The 23,077-nt window shown below is 36.9% G+C and overlaps 1 protein-coding gene across 1 annotated transcript in view; it reads left to right on the top strand.

Moving 5' to 3' along the window:
* Positions 1-5,519: 5,519 nt before the first annotated feature.
* The window catches only part of adgra2 (adhesion G protein-coupled receptor A2), a 129,274-nt gene continuing 111,716 nt past the window's right edge, over positions 5,520-23,077 (top strand). Inside the window, 1 exon segment of the mRNA NM_001318071.1 lies at positions 5,520-5,749. Within this exon segment, the coding sequence (NP_001305000.1) occupies positions 5,520-5,749 (230 nt within the window).

Below are 23,077 nucleotides of genomic sequence, written 5' to 3'. Positions count from 1 at the left end.
AGGTAGGAGGAAGGCGAGGCTCAGCAGAGCGGCTAGCGTTAGCAATAACTGGCGCAGGCATCACCTCCAGGGCTGGTGCAGGAGCCGCTTGAGCTGCTCCAGAACCCAGCTGTTGAACCTGCGTAGTCAGCAGTGAAACCTGCTCAACCAGGGCCTGGATAGCCTGTGCTGTGGTGGCCAACGCTTCATCTTGGCAATCGATCCGGGCATTGCTGTTTGTGAGGAACTCCGAAATCTGTGATGCACTCGCTGGATCCATGGTGAAGGTCAGTTAGTTTTGTCACGAATAAAAGAATGTTCAGGGGGATCCAAGTGCGAGTTTAACAAAAATAATATTTATTGACAAAGTCAAACAAAAATCAAGTAATGAATGTGGTGCTAGTGCTAGGAGAGATCGGGCAGGAATCAGACGGGAAACAGGGTCCAGAAATTAGTCCTCAGATCCTAAGCACACAGACAGAACAGCACACCATAAGCACACATAACGAACTGACAAAGACACACAGAAAACGTAGCCCATATATAGGCCCGAATATGAGCCTCAGCTGGCGGGCTCATCAAGCCAGCTGAGTGCCGTCATCACACGTGTTCAAAACAAATACACGAGGAAACAAAAACAAACCAACATGATCAAACAGACACTCCGGAAAAGCGCACAAACCTGCAACCCTGTCATTTACAGGACATGACACAGAAGTACTCCACAAAGAACAAATAATGAAATGTTATAGTTGGAGTTCTGAAGGCTGGAATTAGGATTAAGGCTGTACTCACACTAGGTACAGTTGCCTCGAACCGGGCCAAAGCACGCTTGTCCCCGCTCCCGTCTCCCCCGACAGCCCGCGCTCACACCACAAACGGGCCTCGGCACGCTTATGTCATCGCTGCTGCGCTGTTCAGTGAGAAGCGCTCTCTCAGACGGCAGCACAGTGGAGATTTCTCTAGTTATATCGTTTTAGTCGTTTAATATGCAGTGACATGCAGTCAAATATTTCGCCAAACAGTCCTTAGGGATGCGGGGACACGCAGTCAGATATTTTCGCCGAACACCGTGCTTGAGCCCAATTCAGCGCACTCACACTTCTCAAACGATCCGGGAAACGGGCCTAGGCACGGTACTGATGGCATAGTGTGAGTAGGCCCTAAGGTGCACCTGCCAGTACCCCTTCCAAAGATCAGTGTGGTGATGAATTGTATCTATGCAACCTTTTCTATTAATACATTGATCCTTTTAGAAAGTAGGATAGGGTAGACATCCATTATTTGCTTATGGAAGTTGACACAGATTCTCAAAGGTCAATCATTCTTTGGGACATTCATAAGCGGGCTAGTTAATTTGCTTGTGGAAGCTTCTATCACCCCCAGCTCCTCCAAGGTCTTAATGTCCACTTTTAATGGGATCAGTGTTCTCTGAGATTCTGAATGGTCTGGGAGGTCATGGACACAGTGAGCGGGATAGTGTGATGGATTAGGCTCTGTTCTTACTGGCCACTAGAAAAGTAAAGGGTAAGTAGCAAGCAACTTTGTTAGTGGTGCAAAAGTACAAAACAAACACAATAATGAAAAATAATTAGGAAACTAATTAGGAGTATATCATTTAAAAATTAAGCTCAGCCCTCTCATAAAATAACAGAAAAAACTGTAATTCTGTATTAAATATAAGATTCAGTAATCTTTAAAACTAAAATCTCTTTTGATAAAAATGCAGTAGTTTGTCCATCCATAGAGTAGCTGCAGCAGACAACAACTGTTATGTGCGTGTGTGTAGAGAAGACACTCACTTACTTACAGACTGACTGTTAAGTGCACAAAATGAGACAATATCTTATATTTCCATTGTTTACAGATGTGTGTGATCATTATACAGTCTAACTTTCACTAACACAGACTATATTTGAAGTATTTGAAAGTAATTAGCATTTTTCCCCTTGGTGGCTCAATGTATTACAATAGGGTTTTTAAAAGACCAAACAGAATTTATTTATATAGTACACAACCACACACATGTGGTCAGAACAAAAACAAATCGCAGGTAATGAAGTTTTAAGAGTTTCGCCAAAAGAAAAACTCATCTAAGCAAAATGCTAGCAGGGACTGCTCACACCCCGCCTCTTTGCCCATTTTTTGTTACCCTTGATCAGCGCAATGATGAGCAAACAAAATGGCAATGATTGCCCACGCCCGCTTATAGCTTCATTTGCGCTATTCAGAAACCTATGGGTGATATTACGCATACTATGTCCATATTTTTTTTACAGTCTATGCTTTTAACCCAAGTACTGCATTGAACTTGATTTAAGTTGCAAAACTAAGAATTGGAACAATGATATGTAGGGAACACCATTAATGACACTAGAAATAGAACGACTACCAATTTCAATGTATTCAACATTGGTAACATTTAAGAATGAATAAAGCAAATAATAAGTACATGAGGTGGTCATCTTCATAGAAGTGAATGCTGTTGTTCAGCCACAAGAATAGAAATCTTTTCTAAAATAGAAATATCAGGTGTTGGTTAGGGCAAAACATGGAAAACCTGTAGCATTGAAAATACATTGTTGCATGTAGTTGTGAAATTGTGTAGGCTTAATAGTCAGGCACGCTCACTCTTGTTGGTGTCGTCAATATGGAAACCTGCATTTGCATAGAGTCGGTTTTGGGAGAGCGACAGGGTAGAACATGTTTGATAAATTGTTACTCTGCTGAGATTTTGAGAAATTTAATGTGTTTTAATTCAGTTGAGTTTATCCAAGGCTGTGAATGTCAATCAACACTTGCTTAATCACGTAACGATAGTTAATTTTTTTTTAATGAGTAGAGTAAGGTTTGATTTTACTACGCTCATTTCATTTGGTAAATTTGTCTATTGGGTTTTACAGTGAACATGTTAAAATAAATGTTATGTGGCTTGCTATCAATATTATCAAACACTATTAAGGCAGATAATACATCATTGGCTAACCTCAACTAGTTTCCTCCCTCACATACTTCACAAAACAGGGAATCGCACAATGTAACTTACAATGTCACTGTGATTTAGTACAATTGTTACATTTAGCTGGTATCACATCTCTGCTTTTAGGCCTTGTGTCATTGTTAACATTTGTTTAGGATTGTGATATAAAAAAAAAAAGAATAAACCTTTAAAAAATCTTTGCCACTGCTTGAGTGTACAGCCAGAGAGAGACCAAGTACAATTTGTGTTGATCTCTAATGTGTAATTGTAGCTACATTTGGTACTTATTTATTCTTTTAAAATTGTTATTTGTAATTTTTTTTAATGGTTTACTTATTTGATGTCTGAGTTAGTGTTGTATTACATAATGTACAATTTTGTAATCAACATATTTGATTTTACTCTTCTTTTAGCTATATTTCATTTTTTATAAAAGTTCTAAATACTATTTCTTACAATTCAACAACACTAAATTGGTTAAATACTTTAATCCAACAAGCACTGAACTATTAAAAGAACAAAAATTTTTCACCAAGAGACTGGAAAGAATTGATTCATAAAGTTTTTTTGTCTTAACTTTTTGAAATGCTAAATGTATCTGTTCATTTATCAATTATAATCACCCATGTCCATCAACACTGGAATAACGAAAATCTATTTCAGAACATTAATTAATTTACATCCTCAACCGTATATAATTTACAAAAACCAATCAATTCAATTGTGTAATTCATTGTCTTGCTTTTGTTAAATTCAGAATATAAGTTACCAAAACAACATGCATTAGGCAAGAGTAGGCTACAGTCATTAAAATGTTAAGAAAGTGTTAAGCCCAAGCTGGTTGTTTGGTTTTAGCTGGGCGTCCAGTCTGGCAATAGAGGGGTTTTTGGTCATTTCTAGGCTGGTCTCAGCCATTTCCAGCCTGGTCCTAACTGGTCAGGCTGGGAAATGACCAGCTAAAACCACCTAAACCCCCCTTGCAGCCTAGCCAGTCTGGGAAACCAGCCTAGGTGGTTTTTGGTGGTTTTAGCTGATCTAACCTGACCACACTCAAAAAAAAATTATAATAAAAATTTTATATATATATATATATATATATATATATATATATATATATATATATATATATATATATATATATATATATATATATATATATATATATATTTGCACACGCTGCAAAAAAAAAAAAAAAAAAAAAAAAAAACGTGCTGGATTAGTTGGTGGTTTATTCCGCAGTGGCAACCCCGGATTAATAAAGGGACTAAGCTTTCTGTAGTTTAACAGCCGTTTTTTTTTTATTTTTTTTTTTTTTTAGGTTTTTTACGTTTAGTGTAACTTAATCGATTTGTGTTGGGACAATAAATTGTTTGGAGTCCTGCTTTTTTCCAGTGCAGCTAAGACCAGGCTAGAAATTGCTGAAACCAGCCCAAGACCCCTCTAAAACCAGGCTGATCAACCAGCTAAAACCAGCCAACCACGTTAGTCTCGTTTAAGTTTTTTTTTTTTTTTTTCAGCAGGGAACTGTAGTATCAGGTTAAGAATAGAATAAATATGATTAATACATTTATTTGTTGATCTTTTTTTTTTTTTTTAAGATTTAAGATTCGACCGATATCACTGCATAAAGAAACGAGATAAAAATAGTTAACATGAAAATTGCAATGACATAGTCACAGTATTCAAGGTTCATTACATTGATTTATTACATTATTACACACTGGCAGTGTTTAATAACATGCAAGTCCTACGTATTTAATTGTATTACTATAATAATTTAAATAAAATAGCATATAAATTTATATTTTATAGTGTAGTAATTGGTTAATATGTAAAATGTTCGAGCTGTCATAAATATACCTATAGTGGTAACTGACATTAAACTCGCTGCGCTAGGACCGCGCGGTTCGGGCAGAGGAATGTGCGCACTGAGGCTGGAGCTGAGTGTGAGTGTGACAGGATGGCAGAGGAAAAGCGCCAGAGTCCTGGAATTAAAATCGTGACCATTATTCAAAGTCAGATTGCGAGTGACACCGCACGGACCCCGGAGCTCACCGTAGTCGCAGTCCGTCATGTCTGCCGACGCGCGGCTGCAACACATCTAATGGCATTTTTCCTCTTCTGTGAATTACTCCAGAAAAAGTATGGACAACGGTTTCTTTGAGGAGTCGTAATTGCGCTGCGCTTAAAGTACAAGAGTAAAACTTAACTTTTCTTTAGAGAGGCGACAAAGTGACTATTCTGCGAGCTCATTTTTAAAAGTTGTACGATTTTATTTATTTATTTTACCATCTTGGACGTGGAAGAAGGAAAATGCATGATGGAAATATGACATGATGGATGTATTTTATTGCTTCAGTGACAGGAGTGCTGTCATGTTTCAGCAGAAGTAAAGAGTCTTGTTGTCTGGTGATCTATCCACTCACAGTTTGGAAAGGAGTAACTTTTTAACAATTACAGTTTCTATAAGCTCGGATACTTTAAGCAGTTATCACTCAAAAGTGTATGCCCTGATGTCATGGGCTGACCTGGGACCGCATAGTTGATAGTGTGGGGTACAATGTCGGGACCCTGCGTCCGCATCCCGTTTTGGGTTCGCGTGTTTCTCCTGCTGCTGCTTTATAGAATCGCTGCGGGCTGCCCGGAGCTTTTTTCCAGCGGCTGCAGCTGCACGGAGGACCGCAGTAAAGCCCACCCTACTCCCGGGACTCGGAGGAAAGTGAGCTGCGGTGGAAAGGAGCTGACTGAAACGCCCGAAGTCAGTCTGCTCCCCAACAGGACTGTCTCTCTGTAAGTATTCGTTTAGTGTTTCTCCTTAGTGACTTTGTCAATGTTATATTTCAGGGAAATAAATCACCCAGTCTCCCAATACATATTTAGTTGCATTTTGTGTTTTATTTGTGTTACTTAAACCTTCATAATATAGTTTGGACAAACAATTAAGAGGCTATACCTCAGTTTGCAGTAGGGTTTGTGGTGCTGTTTGAGAATAACATTAACCAAAATTGTTCAAAAAGCTTAAAAGTTTATCAAGAAGCAATTAAAACAAATCTCCAATAACTCTCTAATGAGTGTATCAATGACATGACCTTGGTTAAACAGTTGCGTCTACAGAATTTACTATAAAATTCTGACAGCAACAGGTCATGATGTCCAAATGGCATTACAACACAGATGGAGGCAAAGTTCGGGGACTTGGCAGCTTTTAGCAGCTGTCAAAATGTAACTCTATGAGAAGTCCAGCCACAATTTTACTTGTCATATATTTCTTAACCACTTTCTGATTGCTACAAATATGTGTGCACTTGTTGGTGCACTATAAGAAACATTTAATTAGATTTTATTTTTATTTTGTTTGCACTTACAACTGCTCAACATTTCAGCTATAATGGAAATATTAAAAGGAAACTACTGTACAAATAATTGGTATTACGCTCTGATACAGCTTCTCTTGGACCAATGCCCAAGAGATAAGCTTAAGATGCAGGTTGTATTAAAATACATTGGAAGTATAGTTATGAGCTTAAAATATTATTTTAAAATGGAAATAAAAGTAACATTTGAATTTCTCACAAAGTGAAACAATCACTTAAGTGTGTACTGAGAGTGTTAGGTATACACTGTACTAATAGTTGTCTGTTTGTTTCAACTATATAATTAGCTGAAACACCATCATGTTTTATGTTCAATTAACTTAAATTAGTAAAAATAATTAATAAGTTAACTTAATTTTCTCGCTTCTGTCATTCAAAGACATATCAAATGTTTGGAACCCAGCATTTTTTAGTTTGTGAGCATATGTGCTGATTAAAGCATCGTATCTCCACACTCATCTACTGTTTACACACAAGCATGCTCACACTAAACACCTTTAGCCTTCAGCTAAATTAGCCATCATATAGTTGAATTAAAAGGAAATACATCTAAACCCCCAAATCTCTCACCAACCCAGTATCTGTGCATTTTAATTGCCGACCGCCTCCCTCCTTTTTCATGGCTGTGGGATTCCAGTCTGTTATAATGGACCATATTTGTAATGTCTGTGCAGGAAGGAAGTAAAACCCATTGCAAAGTGTGGCTGTAGCTAGTTATGACCTATTGTGCTATTAGCTTGATGACTACTCTCCTACTTGAGACTAAGGCTGTGGCTGTTTGGGCACCTGTACAAAAACCTTATTGGACAAAATATGCGCTTAATCCTGGTGTGAGACAAGGAAGATCAGCCTAGAGCTATGTATATTTGTTTTGGTGAGGAGAGTGCAATTCTTCGTCTGTTTCTTGACATGGACGCCTGAGCAGTCGTCCAACGTTTTCAGTAGGATCAACTTGAATATTGGTGTGGAAAAGCAGGAATTAAACACTCACCATTGCAGTGACTTTCAATGATGCCCTCCTGCTCCACAGTGGGAGCAGAATTGCCTGCACATGGCTGTCATAACAACGTAAACATTAAAAGCTTTGAAACGCTGTGAACAAGCCCAGGAGAGGAGTATAGAGCTTGAGGATTGGTCCCCTTATAGGAGGAGGCCCAGGGTAGCCAGGACTCCATTTAAAGAGGCTAGTGGTTCTGCTTAATAACCGCTAACATCTGCTCAACACATTGCCTCTGTGAAACCAGAGGAAATGGGCTGAAAAAAAAAAAAAGATAGGAAGGGGGCAAAAGTAGGCTGGGTGGTAGACAATGGAGGCGTTTGGAGACAAGCTCTCATGAGCCTTTGCACCTCTTAATATCTTTTATTTGTTTTCCAAACATGTGGAAAGTGCACCGTGTGGCACTTTTATGAGGCTTTGTGCGTTAGAAATGTTCATAGTCCTCTGCCCCCTGAAGGGAAAATGAGTAACGTTTAATGAAAATGCCGCTCTCAGCACAAGTTTAGTTGGGTGTTTTTCAAGGTAGTTAATAAGACTGCAAATTTCTCAAGGTTGTCTTTTGGTCTTTATACATGCAGAATATTTAAAATTAATATTGTTGTAAAGTTGTTTCCAAAGTCATTTCTTGGGTTTTTCCAGTGAGCATCCAAGGTGCACTTTGAGATAATCACCTGTCAGTTTCTTGCTTAACTCCCCTGTTACTGTCTAGTTCAATACACTCTTAGCAAAAAAGTTACAATACTGCCACTTTTTTGTTATAGTTAAAATATCTAAAAATTCTTAAATCAAGAAGCATTTTCTTGGCAAGCAAAACATACAGTCTTGTTTTAAGACATGATATGTCAAAGTTAAATGAGTTTTTCCTTAAAGCAAGCTAAATAATCTGCCAATGGGGCAAGCAAAATATTCTTGTTATCCTTTAGACATAAGATTGTTTTGCTCGTTCCATTGGCAGATTATTTTGCTAGTTCTAATGAAAAACAATATTTAATTTTGACACATTATTTCTTAAAAAAAAGACAATATGTTTTACTTGTCTACAAAATGCTTCTTGATTAAATTTTTTTTTTGATATTTACCTAGTAGGGTGCATTGGGAAAAGACAATATTTTGATGTTCTGTGATTTATATTCCAGTAGTTCACTAGATGACTTGAATAGCTCTTTTTGGAAAGATTTAATAATTTTAGATTGAGTGAGATGATTTTGTAGGGGAGCGCATCTACATAAAATATAATAAACAAATTACGAACATTGATAAATACAACGGAGTCTTTTAACAGTATTCAGAAATAAAATGATTAAATATATAATAAAACGATATAATCTTCATTGTATAAATACAGCTAATCTTTGTTTAAGCTAAAATGTAATAATTCATTGTGTCCAAATACTTTAAACTTAACTTTTAATGTTCTTTAAAAAGCGTACACAATCAAGACATTAAAAACACACAATTGATAAACTTTCACTTTTATATGGTTTAATCGAAATTACTTCACAATTGTACCTTATCAACTATAATCCTGACTCTATATAGCTCATCTTGCAATGTAACAATTACGGTTTTTAATGCTAAAACAATAAATTGTGCAACCTACACAGTTGAGTGTGTTGGTGTACATGCAAGTAATCAGGTAATTACAGCAATATTCACCTCAATTAAAGGCTCACGAAACACCCAAATACATTATTTTAGATGTTGACAGTCAAATATGTGTCATATGCTGCTAAAAACACTATTAAGACTATTAGGAAAACTGGTTGTTTTTGCGTTATCTCGAGCAAATTCGTTCTTCCGGTTTGAAACTAATTTTTGAAGCTGCGTCACGGCAATTAGATTCTTGTGAATTTGTACCGGCGGGTAGAATGTGAAATCTTTGAGCTTTCAGCATTAATTCATGAGAAAGACTTGGTTCAAACCCATCAGCTCACTCTATTGTGCATGCTGTGCAAATTAATAATATGCCTGATAGCTTCGAAGACTGTTTTACCTGTTCAGATGGCAGAGAGTTGGTGTTGACTGTCCTGTCTCCACAGATTTGGTAAGTCTGTAATCAGTGCTCTTTGTTTGTTTATTCAGAGGCAAAGTTTGTATCTGTCAGCAGTATTCTTTTAGTTTTTAAAGACATACCTTAGTCAAAATTATTTAGTTATTAAGTTTACAGTACCTTAATATCAATACAAGATTATGGACTGAAAGATCCGCTGTAAATGCTGCTCTCTGAGTGTAAACATGTAAACACCTTTATTAAACTATTACCATCGTGTAGAATTTTCGCCGCATTTTGTGACAGGAAATTCTATGAACATACGGCTTTCTGACACTACTGGGTGCATCTAAGTTACAAAAAACTGCAGAGTTTTTTTTTTCTACCATACAGCGTAGGGTTTCAAAAACTCCATTAAAACTGCACTCTTCCAGCTGTTACTCGCGTCCAACATCTCGTTTGTCATGGGGGGCATGCAGGAAATGTTATTGAAACTGCAGTTAAAGTCCACAAATTAATAATTTGGCAAATAATTCAATTACTGATGTTCATGTAAATATAGTCACTGTCTTTTTCCCCTGTGTCTGTATTTGTTTTCCCTCTGTGAAAATCAGCACATGCCCAAACAGAAACTCCCATTTTTTGCAAAAACTGACACTCTGACACTCTCGCCTAAACAGAGCTGGACTCACCCACTTTCCTGACTTTTTTTTCAAACTAGAGGTGTAAAAACACCCTGCTGAGACAGAGGGGTTTCGTGGTCCTTTAGGGCCTACTCACACTATGCCATCCGTACCGTGCCCAGGGCCGTTTCCCGGATCATTTGAGAAGTGTGAGTCCGCTGAATCGGGCTCAAGCACGGTTCACTTGGCCGGCCCTGGCCCGGTTGGAAGAGGTGGGCCTGAACGCGGTTCACTTGGGCTTTGAGCCCGAAACTGAAAGAAAGACGTGACTTTTAAGTAGCGCTGTCTAAATTAGTGCGTTAACGCATGCGATTAATTTTAAATAATTAACGCGTAAAAAAAATTAACACAATTAACGCAGTTGCAGGTTTTTTTACTTCCTGTTGTGGTGGACATGTGTTTAACATGCAAGAAATGTGGATAAGAACAAGGAAGCACTTTTTGAAGGTAAGTTTCAGTATAAAACAATTAGTCGCATCACCAGGCTCTCCAAAGTTTCATGCAATTTCAGGTGTTTCATTTTTAACTTTCGACTTCTGTTGGAAGTTGATACAGCATGGCGAACAGAAAGAAAATCATCTGCATTTCATGACTTGGTGTTCCTTTAAGGTAATAAAATCACTGCTTAGGCTATACGGTAGAATTTTAATAAGAGTATAATCTTAATCATATTAAAATCGGAGTATTGGTGTCTTATGTGAATGTACTCAGAAAGTCGCGAGCTGTCAAAGACAGGGCATTACTCTGCATTTCAGCATGAGCCATCCAAGTTTAGCGTGTTTCCTCATTAAACGCAACGAAAGTGTATGCTTCGCGTTGTTGTATCAGAATCCTTGTGAAATACAGTAATACTTTAGGACACTTAGTTTAAGCAAATTTGATGAACGTGATCATGCGTGTTGAATCTGAGGGGAGTCGCTCCAGTATGGAAGGCCGTTGGGGCCAAAATGTCTGCAGCGCGTTGTGTGTGTGTCTGTGTGTGTGTCTGTGTCAGGCCCGTTGAGGGGTGTCAGGGGTAGAGTGAACGACGTATCTGAGTAGGGGCGTGTGCGCGCGAGATGTACCTGAAGGACGGTGGGGGTGAGTTGCACGCAATATAGGCTACCTGAAGAGCTAGGAGGGATGCGGTGGAGAGGGGTGGGCAATGTATTTAACGACCGGTTTGCGAGAAATTATCATTAATTTGCGGGCATCCGGGAGTCTCTGTGCACTTGCGGGATACTCCTAGTCTTAGCAACTGGATGAATGTAAAGGAGGATTAAGCAAAATTGTTTCTACTCTATAAGTAATGTTCTCAACTCACAGCAATAAAACTTTACAATGAGTGCAACAGTTTGTATTTTATAGTTTATTATTATAATTTTTCATTTTCCATATCTGCAATTCCTGTATTTTGGCATTTTTTTGCAGTCCACCTAGAATCCAACATGGAAATCAATGTTTTCTTTATTGGCATTGATTGTTTTGAAATTTAAATGTCATTAACATGCCTGTGTTTTAATTTCTTTAATAAATATGGCTGTCAAGCCAGGATCTTGATGGTTTATTGTGGGTATGTTGTTTACATGAAGAAATCTGTGTTACAAGTTAAACAAAAATTATATTAAACAATTACATTTTGAATTTTAATTCTAATAAACAACTATATTTTGAATTTAAATATTTTAGTCTTGCGTTTACATTAATTTTACATTTGAATAGCTAAAATGACAAGTTTCAGTATTTTAAATGCGATTAATCAAGATTAACTGCATATCAAATGACTGAAACAACATAACTAGAGAAATCTCCACTGTGCTGCTGAGTGAGAGAGCGCTTCTCACTGAACAGCGCAGCAGCGATGACGTAAGCGTGCCGAGGCCCGATATGGTGTGAGTGCGGGCCGTCGGGGGAGACGGGAGGGAGGACAAGCGTGCTTTGGCCCGGTTCGAGGCAACTGCACCTAGTGTGAGTACGGCCTTAAACAGCTATTATAAGTTAAATCCTCTTTAAAAAGACAAAATAAAATAAAAAATCTAAAAAAAAATAAATAGAAGTGTTTACCAGTATAAATTAACTTTTGTTCAACTGAACATTTCTATAGTTATTAATCTATAGATAGCAATAAATATTTAGATCTGATGGTCACACTTTATTTGGATGGACCATTTGTTGAATTAAGTTACATTGCTTTTACATGCCAACCAATTCTCCTTAGATTATTAGTAAACTCTTTGGTTGGTGTTGGGGTTAGGGTTTGGATTGGTTTAAATTGACATGTATTTGCAAAGTTTCCTATAGTCAGTTAAATATCTGTTGAAGGAGCAGTATTAACAGATATTAAACTGACAGTCTACTAATACTCAAATAGAGCATCAAAATAAAATGTTACCGATTTGATTAAATGCAAGTTGTTCATGACATCCCCATATTGTTCTTTAGAGTTTAGTTACTTTATTTTTCTATGAGTTATCTATTTCATCCCCTATAAACAATGCATCTATGTTGAAACGGTGTTAAACTGAGAATAAGAATTGTGGATTACGGACAGGGTATTCACTAATATCTGAGTAATATATGGTACAGTTTAAATGTATTTTATTTTCAGAGTAATGTTGCACAGAGACAGTTGCGAATGTATGATTGTATGAGTTGTGCCTGGTTAAACAGACAGGCCTCAGAGGTCAGAATGTGATTTCTGGGGTCAGTCATTTTGGTAAGGGTTATCTCTTGGACCAGCTGCAGGCCCGCAACACAACATCTGGCATTCCTCAGCTGATTAGGTTAGATAAGCAGATGGCACCCCTTAATCTGATTGGAGGAGAGGGAAAATGTGGGGGAGTGACCCCCAGTAATTGCCCAAAATCATAATCTCCTTCCTTTTTGTTCTTCCATGTACCATAGCCTGCATGTATTGTTCAGTGAATTGTAGAGAGATGACACATAATAACAGCATTTAAATGAATTTATTTGTTTCTACTCATCTTTTGGTTTCATTACTAAGTTATTGACAGTTCAAGAATAAAGAGTTGCCAGCAGTATTGTAAAATGACATAAACCTAATTCAAACACAAATAAACCTAAACATGTGCGCTAACCACTAGTGACCAGCTTATTCTTCATTTCCTTACATCCTATACTTTGCCTCTGCCCTTCTTTTAAATATATTTAGACCTGTAAATCACACTTAGTGCTTTGTTAAAAGCAGTAGAGATGCAGTTCGTTAATTAGGAGCATGTCATTGGCTACTTCTAGTTGTTTGTCAAGCAACTCTGCAGAGGATTTGTGGCTACACCTCCATATTATAGTTTAACTGCTTTGACCTCTGTGGGTAACTGATCGCTCTTCGACAGTGTGTGTGTGTGTTGTTTGATGTTGTTCCACACGTCAGCCTTCTCCAGGTTTCCATTGCATCCCAAATTACTCATAAATCCTCTCTGCATTAGTGTAGAACGTTGGCATATAAAAGTCATTTAGTGCTACTTTGTGGTATAAAGCCCAATATATTTACCATAAACGGCCATTTTTCCACTTTCTCCCCCTCTCTGCGCAAACTCACCCTCTCTTTCTCCACCCCTCTATCATGAGTTCATCTATACACAGTGAGTCTGAACCTAAATATTTAGCTGTCCTGGTAGGAAACTGCCATGCCTAAACTCTTTCCAGATGTGGGGGAGAGCAGTGCGCTGTTTAGAGCTAATTATGTGCGGCTGCACAGTGACTGAGTTGATAGAGGGGGATGGAGAGAGAGAAATAAGCAAGAGAAGGTAAAGACTCGGAAAGCATGAAACAGTGGTAAAGATCAACAAAAGGAAAGAAGACGAGAGATTGAGATGAAGCGGAGGCAGTGAAGAAGTATAATTTTAGATAAATGTGTGTTTATCTAGTGAGCAAGAATGAGATGGGAAAGAGTGAGAGACTGTAATGAGAGTTAAGACAGAAGGAGTATTGCTTCAAAAGAATGCACTCAAGAGTTTGTGTGTTTATACTGTAGCTGTATGTGTGTGTGTCTGTAGTTTTTTAGGTTAAGTACTAAATGCTACATTGAAGGTTTATTAGATGAACAGCATGAAACTTCAGTTGTTAAATCTTTGGGATATTGCAAACCAAACAGAAAACAATTAGACAACATGAGAAGTCTGATTGTCTGTTTGAGATTTATATGGCTGCAGTCCACCAGGTATTGATTGCTTCATGTCAGCAGATACAGTAAACGGCAAAATTCACAACCTTAAACATGTACATTTTTTAAATGTGTTTTTGAAGTACTTAGTTTAAAATAAATGAAATTTGATTTGCTTGTTTATAAATGTTTATTTTTTATATATATATATATATATATATATATATATATATATATATATAAAATGTATGATTTCCGAAGCTTTTCAACAATTTACCAATATGTGAAAGGATTCCTGAGTGTTCTCATCATATTAGCAGCATATCTGCTCACATTTATTATGGAAGAGTAGGTCAGGTGCTCTCCTGAAACGATAATGTTTGCAGGTAAAATATTGAAAAAACTTTCCTGCTCTGCCTTTAGGAAGATAAAAAGTTTTAAGTAAGATGGTTTGTCTCAGTTGTGTAATGGCACTCATCAGTTTTAAATAAATGAAATAGTCAATCTACTCAGATAAAGCTTTTAACAGCGAAAATTAGAATTAGGTAAGATAAAAAAATAAAAAAAATAGACAATTGTCTTACAATAAAAATAAAAATCCATTTAATTGGATGAATTTTTAAATTATGACTTGTTTGTCATTTTGAATCATAAACATGAGATGAGTGATTTATTGTTATTCGTAATAGAATGTGATAAGAAAAGAAACATTTCATTGTTTTGTGTTTGCACCAAATTATGCACACATTATTGTGAAATACATACAGGTTAGAATTATTAGCCCCCCTTAGAATTTTTTTCTTTTTCAAATATTTTCCAAATAATGTTTAACAGAGCAAGAAAATTTTCACAGTATTTTTGCTAATACTTTTTTCTTCTGGAAAAAGTCTTATTTGTTTTAATTTGGCTAAAATAAAAGTTTTTAATAAAAAAAAAATGTTTTTAAGTAAAAAATTATTGGCCCCTTAAGTTATATATTTTTCTTATTATTTACTATCGCTAAACAATAACTTGCCTAATTACCCTAATCTGCCTAGTTAACATAATTAACCTAATTAAGTCTTTAAATTGCCCTTTAAGCTGACTAGTAGTCTAGAAAAATATCTAGTAAAATATTATTACTGTCATTATGGCAAAGATAAAATAAATCAGTTATTAGAAATGAGTTATTAAAACTATTATTTTTAGAAATGTGTTGAAAAAATCTTCTCTCCATTCAACATACATTTTTGGGAAAACATACATACAACATACATTTTTGGGCTTCTAATAATTCTGATCTCAACAGTATGTCAACTGAAAAAATTATTAAAATGTAAATAATAAGTCTAGTCTAATGCTTGAACAATATTAAAAACACATTGATATGACTTTAAACAGCAAAAGTAATTCCAAAAAAGTGAACCTGATCAATGTTACCTTGATGAAGACAAGTGTTTGCCGAAACACATAGGTGCAGTTTAAGGGATTAGCCATGTCGATAAAGGCTTTTGTATATTTTTTCCACATTTTTCAAGTGCCTTGGACTTACTTTTGTTTATTTTGATGAATCCCTTACCCAAAGAGCACAGACACCCTAATTAAGCTACACCTGAGCATTTTGTCTTTGATTTTGAATTGTTATGGGCTTGTTTGTGGGCATCACAGAATGGAGAGATACGTGTGTACCAGAAACCAGCTGATGGATGTAGATGAAATGCACACTATTAAAACAACCAATAGCCAGGCTCCCAGCTAACTCTATCAAACCTCTTCAGATGCTTCAGAATGCAACAGCATGAGTGGTCTTTAAGGAGCCTAAAAGAGCACATGTCACTCCACTACTCATTCGTTTGCACTGGCTGCCAGTTGCTGCTCGCATCAAATTCAAAGCTCTGATGTTTGCTTACAAAGCGATTTCTGGCTGCGCCCCTTCTTATCTGCTCTCACTTTTGCAGATTTATAGGCCCTCCAGAAACTTGCATTCTGTAAATGAACGTTGCCTCGTGGTTCCATGCCAAAAAGGGAAGAAAACGCTTTCCCGAACGCTCGCGCTCAATCTGCCCAGTTGGTGGAATGAACACCACAGTGATTGGTCTAATCAGCAACAATGATGAGACGGCCTACAGGTAGGAGATACAGCATCTGGCCACTTGGTGCACCGACAATAACCTGCTCCTTAACACCAACAAGACCAAGGAGCTCATTGTGGACTTCAGAAAGGGACGAAGAGGCTCACATGATCCCATCCACATCAATGGGATGGCCGTTGAGCCCGTCTCATCCTTTAAGTTCCTGGGGACCCACATCTCAAAGGACCTTTCCTGGACCACCAACACCTCCAGCCTGATCAAGAAGGCTCACCAGCGCCAATTCTTCTTAAGGCAACTGAAGAAGAACCAGCTTTCATCAGCCGTCTTGGTGAACTTCCACCGCTGCACAATAGAGAGCATCCTGACAAACTGTGTCACAGTCTGGTATGGAAGCTGCTCTGTTGCTGAGCGTAAGGCACTGCAGCGGGTGGTGAAAACTGCCCAACGCATCACAGGGATCACACTGCCAGCCATAGAGGACATCTAGAAGAAACACTGTTTGCGCAGAGCACGCAGTATTCTGAAGGACCCCTTTTACCCTGCTTACAGACAGTTTTCTGTCCTGCCCTCCGGCTGGCGCTTCAGGCTCCCCCGGACAAAAACCAGCAGTTAGAGATATCTGCAATTACAATTGTACTAGTACGAAATCAGATTGGAGATATCTGCAAATATATTATGACTAGTCATATTCCTCCATTGACTTCCATTGAAAAATATATATCTCTAAATGAGTTTTGACTAGTCACAATTGTAATTAGAGATATCTCTGAGTTTTTACTAGTCATAATACATTTGGAGATATCTTTAATTCATCATATTTAGAGATATTTACAAATATATTTGAAGTTCTCTAATTAATTTACTAATAGTCGAATTACAGTTGTAGATATCTTGAATTGGATTTTTGACAAGTAAATGTAAATAAGAATATGTACACATACCTTAGGAACAGTATTACAGAAAAAAAGTTTGTGGTTTTAAAAACTTGACTTTTCCAAACCGGTCATCGTCCCATGCCTACTCTCAACAAGCTGCGGGTGATGCGGGTGGGCACTTTCCCAGCCTCAGTGCACTCACGGGCAGCCCAGTCTTTGTACAGCAGTCTCCGACACCTGCAGTCTGAGAGCAGATCACCCCTCTGCGTATCGGCACATGATTTAACACTGTGAGCGTGAAGGGATTTTCCCTTGTACAGTCAAACTGATCAGCTTCTCCTTTTTTTAAATTTAACAGTTTATTATTTTCTCATTTATAGTCAGATATTTTAGTGAAAGTTTTGGAACTTCTGAGTTTGTTATGATTGAGAGATTAAATTCACTACACATTTATATTGTTATACTGTATTCAAACAGCAATAAATTAAATTGTCATGCATATCTAAAGCATAGGTCAAATATAAATTTCCCTTTATTAACGATGGGCAACAGGGGTGTGTTTCTGAAAACCATCGTTAGCCAACTAAGGTCGCAAGTTGTGTCGTTACAAACATAGTTTGCTGATTTTGCATGTTTTTGTACATGTTTGCTTTATGTTTACAATTGATCTTCCATCGCAGTCCACTTTGAAAACATTGATGTAATTTTGAACACAGTCAAAGCTCATGATGAAAGCTATAGGTGACCTATTATTTAAAAGTGGAATTTATGTTACGTCTCCAAAGCTTGTGAAAACAAAAAAAAAAACATAGCATACATCAATACTTTTAATTTATAGAGGGTTATTTATTAAGTATCTGTGCTGTATATGACATGAACATTAGGAAACAAAATTACATTTAAAAAAAATGTATTTATGTTGTGCATAAATTGTTTAATATTTCAAACTTAAAGAAAGGTTGTGCTAGTAAAAATATATGTATATAACTAGAGTTTGCCTTTTTTGGAGCGACGCTCCAGGGACAGACGAGTCTTCATTGAGGCCATCTTCCAGCATAAACCACGGCGAATGAAGTTCTGCACAAGACTTTTTGGCCAGCGGAGAAATTAAAATGGTCGTGCCCAACTGAGTCTGGTTCTCTCAAGGTTTTTTTCTTCACTCCCATCAGGTGAAGTTTTTTTTTCCTCTCCGCTGTCGCCACTGCCTCGCATGGTTCAGGACTGGTAGAACTACGCATCGATGAATTTGCTCTTCAGTGTTTGAACTCTCAGTAATGATTAAATCACACTGAACTGAGCTAAACTGAACTGAACTGAACTTAAACACTAAAACCTGAACCACACTGTTCCAGTTACTGAACCACACTGTTCCAGTTACTATGACCATTTATGTGAAGCTGCTTTGACACAATCTACATTGTAAAAGCGCTATACAAATAAAGCTGAATTGAATTGAATTAATTAAAGTATGTGACTAAAAAACAACTGAATTTTAATTTTAATTGGGCAAGTAAAAAAAATAAAAAATCCACTGGCTATTACAGAAAATTATTAGCATTTTTCCCTGTAATAGTCTGAAATTTCATTGATAATGGTCTTAAAAAGTCTTAAATTTGACGTGATGAAACCTGCAAAAACCCTGTTTTTACCCATACAATGAAAAACAATATATTTTAGAGCAGTAATCACATTACTGTGAAACCGTGATATTTTTTTTCAAGGTTATCATATCATCGGAATCTTATACCGGCCCATGCCTACTCAGTTCTGTCTCACACAGCCCAAGAGTACACATTGTGTTGATCTCCATCTTTAACTATAGGTCTGTGATAAGGTTTTGACTGTTATGCAGCAAATAGAGATTTCCTGACTCAACTGTAATGAAATCAATGTTTGTTCAATGTCGTATCAACATTAGTTGGCTTCATATTCGAACACTAGCATGCTTGTGTGTATGTTCAGGGACTGTAAGAATGTGGGTGTGAGCTGATTTGACGGTCGGATATGTGTATGCGAGTGTTTATAAAGCTGTTTTGAGATGCCAGCGATTCCAGCTTCACTAGTGACCTTGATCCCAAGCCCCTGTCGGACAGCTGCGAGCAGTGTGTGTACATCTGTCTGTCTGGGTCCAACTGCAACATGTCTATTTTTTCAGTGCTGACATAATGAACTTTGGTAAACGGGAACTTTATTGTGTTGTGCAATCATAACTCAGCATCTGTAAGGATGTCTGCACACGGTCCTCCTTGAGGTCAGAGTGTGACGAGAGGGGAGTATGTTTTGAGAAACCTTCCTGACAGACATCCGGGGAATTGTGTGGAGGGGCGTCCTAAGATCGCCGGCATTCCAGGAGGGTTTATTTTTGTGGGAAAAGGCGACGAGAGTAGTGGAGGCAAAGGGAGGGGAAGACTGCACGTGTTCTGAGAAGGGGCGGTGGTCCGCAATAAATCAAAAAAGCAAACAAAGTCCCAGACACTGGATACTGGGAGTCTAACCCATCACACCTGCCCCTGCCACACACACTTTGACCTCTGACACTCCGTCGCAAATATGGCGTAGGTAAAATCTTTCTCGGCGGAATCATTAAGCAGTTGTGTCGTGTTTATTTGTGTGACCACTTCAGATGGGAATTTGCAGTCAAAAATCCCCCAGCAGTGTGAGAGAGAAAGAGAGATGCTCCTCCCGGCGCGCAGCGGGAATCTCTGTTTGGATAGTTTTTCCTTTCACTCTACTTGTCTTAACTGACTCCAAAGAGTGGTTGAACTCTCTCTCGCTATCTCTCTTCCTCCTTCCCTGTCCTCAGACTCTCATTTTGATTTCTTTCTTTAGTCCTCTGTGAATATCTTTGTCTTCAGCTGTCCTCCTCTTGTTCACCAAAGTGCAAATGTGCAGCTCATGAATGTGTTTTATTGTACTGCTCTAATGCTTTTGATTTTGATGAGTCCATCTACCATAATATTCGCTCTGATTAATTTGGTGATTAGTTCTGTGGCCCTTTCTGTATTGTTATTCCAGTAGTAAGTGACAAATGTGTTTTGAGACTGTCTCAACCAGGGCATTCACAATCAGAACATTATGTCAAATGCTGGGTAGTACTATTATGTTACTGGATGTATCACGGGTAGGGAAACTATGGCTCGCGAGTAGAGGTGTAAAGTAACAAATTACAAATACTCAGACTACTGTAATTGTGTAGTTTTTCTCAGAAAATGTACTACACTAAGTAGTTTAAACAATGTGTGCTTTTACTTTTCCTTGAGTAAATTTTTGGTACTTTTACTCCATTACTTTCCTTCAAACTGCAGTCACCACTTTATTTTTCCCTGTCTATGGGGATTTGAAATCAGTCCTGTGTTTCCTGTTCAACCAAATCACACATAGAAGGTAAATCGCATCATAATGAACTACCTCAAGACATGGGCAATTTATAATTGCAGCAAACTGTTAGGAAGCATAAAAAGTGTCTGAAAAGATGTAAAAATGTTTACATGCATTGATGCCAAGACTGTTTAGATGCATGTCACTAAAGAGAAGATGATGAATGTTTACTGTATGATTACCGAAATGGCCTTAAAGACCCAGCAGGCACAAGACATCAACATGACGTTACATTGACGTTATATCTGACTAATACATGTCAGTTTTTATGTCAATATGACGTTTATTTACACAGTTGAAGTCAGAATTATTAGCCCCACTGAATTATTAGCCCCGCTGTTAATTTTTTTCCCCAATTTCTTTTTAACGGAGAGAAGATTTTTTCAACATATTTCTGAACATAATAGTTTTAATAACTCAATTCTAATAACTGATTTATTTTATCTTTGCCATGATGACAGTAAATATTATTTTACTAGATATTCTTTAAGACACTTCTACTTTCACACTTTACTTTTACACTTCTTCTGTGTTATTAGGCAGATTAGGGTAATTAGGCAGGTTATTGTATAATGATGGTTTGTTCTGTAGGGTATCGAAAAAAAATTACCTTAAAGGGGCTAATAATTTTGTCCTTAAAATAGTGTTTGAAATATTAAAAACTGCTTTTATTCTAGTCAAAATAAAACAAATAAGACTTCCTCCAGAAGAGAAAATATTATCAGACTTTAAATATTATCAGACTGCTTTGTTAAACATCATTTTGGAAATATTTATAAAAGAAAAAAAATCTCTTTGCTGAAAAAAATGTCTCTGACCCATGTTTTATGTGGTTTAGAACAATTATGATAATTTTATTTAGTAATTTGCTTTTTAGAAAGCTTACTGTGGATATAACGCAGTTAAAATATGTTATGTTTACTTGATTGCATGATGTTTACAAATCAATGTACTGTTAAATAAGTATGTCTATTCTTTTAAATGAAATTTAGTTTAACTAAGGGGGGGCTTTTTGACTCACTTGAGAAGGTAATGACTTTAGTCATCAAATCATCTTAATCTTTATCTCATCCTTATCACTTTTTACAATGTTAATAGTGTTAAAGCCACGGTGGCAGAGAGAGCTTAAAGTCCCTATGAAGTCAAAACTAACCATATGATTTTGTTAGCTCCCATTGCCAGTTTTGTGGTGGACAATTCATTTGTGCATGGCATTAGGAAAAAAAAAATGTTTGCCCTTTTAATTTTTTGTGTAAATCTGAAAATGCACTTCCTGTTTGTTTCAGTTAATTTATTAGATTACGCGATTTTGAGGTAATGGGCGTGGCTAACGCTGCTCCAACAGTCAGTTTTGACGACAAACAGAAATGCTGAGTCTGTTGTAATAAATTTTTTTAAATCTTTTTCTCAATCTTTCTGAATAAAATGCCTACTTTACTACATCCATTCAGCCTGCGGTAGAAAAACTAAGACACGCCCACTGTTTTCTCATTTAAAATGTAGTTTGTCTAGGAACTGTGTCACATTAAAAAAAAGAATAATGATCACAGCTTCTGGTGACTTTAACATGCTGAAATTTAAGAAAACACGAGCAGTTGCAAAAATTGCCTGCAAATTGAGAGAAAATCTACATCCATTTGACAGCACACATGCTGCAAATACTCACAAAAATGTAAAAAATGTACTGCATTTTCACACAACTCAAACAAATTAATTAAATGTGCTGCATTTTTTCACAACACAAACAATTTATGAAATTGACAATACTATTAAATAACTGAAATGTAATACTAAACACAATGGAAATGTTTCAAGGAGACCCTAAAGCGCAACAGACAGGTTATTCAGGCTAATAAAAACTAAGGACAAAATAATCAGGATATTAAGATAAACAAACAAAAAACTCACCATTCAAAGATCACCTACAGCTTTACTGAACAATAATCACGGCACAGCTGCGTCCATCAGGTTTTTAGTCCCCTTGAAACATTTCCATTGTATTCCGTTCTTTTTGTGTTGTGAGAAAATGCAGCACGTTTTATCAATTTATTTTCATTGTGAGAAAATGCAGCACATTTTTTTTGTGTTTGTGTTGTGAGGAATTGCATCACGTGTGCTGTCAAATGGATTATTTGCTAGTGTTTTTTTGTAATTGCATGTGCTTTCTTAAATTGCAGCACGTTAAGCTCTCTTGACCACGGTTCAGAGCAGATTTAAACTGATATAAAAAAAGAGAATACAAAACTATAACAATATTTCAGATCGTGGAGCACATTCAGCATGTCAGGCAGACAGTGGCTCATTTCAAATATATTAACTTTAAATAAAATGTTTTAAAACAACTATAACCATTTGTAACCTTTTATGTGCTTTTGAATACCACATCAGTTTGTGTTCACTGAAAAAGTGCACATTTAATGCAATGCAAGCACTGCAATTGTTCAGTCAGTTTAAAATCAAAACACCAACTAGCTCAATATTTTTCTACCAATGAAGTTGTTGATCACAGTGTACATCATCTTATTGTAAATAAGTAATGTTAACATATGTGTTAATGTTAAATAACTTAAACAGGACACATTAAAAAAAAGAATCTATATAGAATTGGATATGGGAAAAAAAAGTTTGGTGTATCACTAGTGGTTTT

Source organism: Danio rerio, chromosome 8 (genome assembly GCF_052040795.2).
Source record: "Danio rerio strain M-AB ecotype USA chromosome 8, GRCz13ab, whole genome shotgun sequence".
Taxonomy (NCBI): Eukaryota; Metazoa; Chordata; class Actinopteri; order Cypriniformes; family Danionidae; genus Danio; species Danio rerio.
Note: the sequence above shows the minus strand (reverse complement) of the source record. Positions and strands in the feature narration are given on the sequence as shown.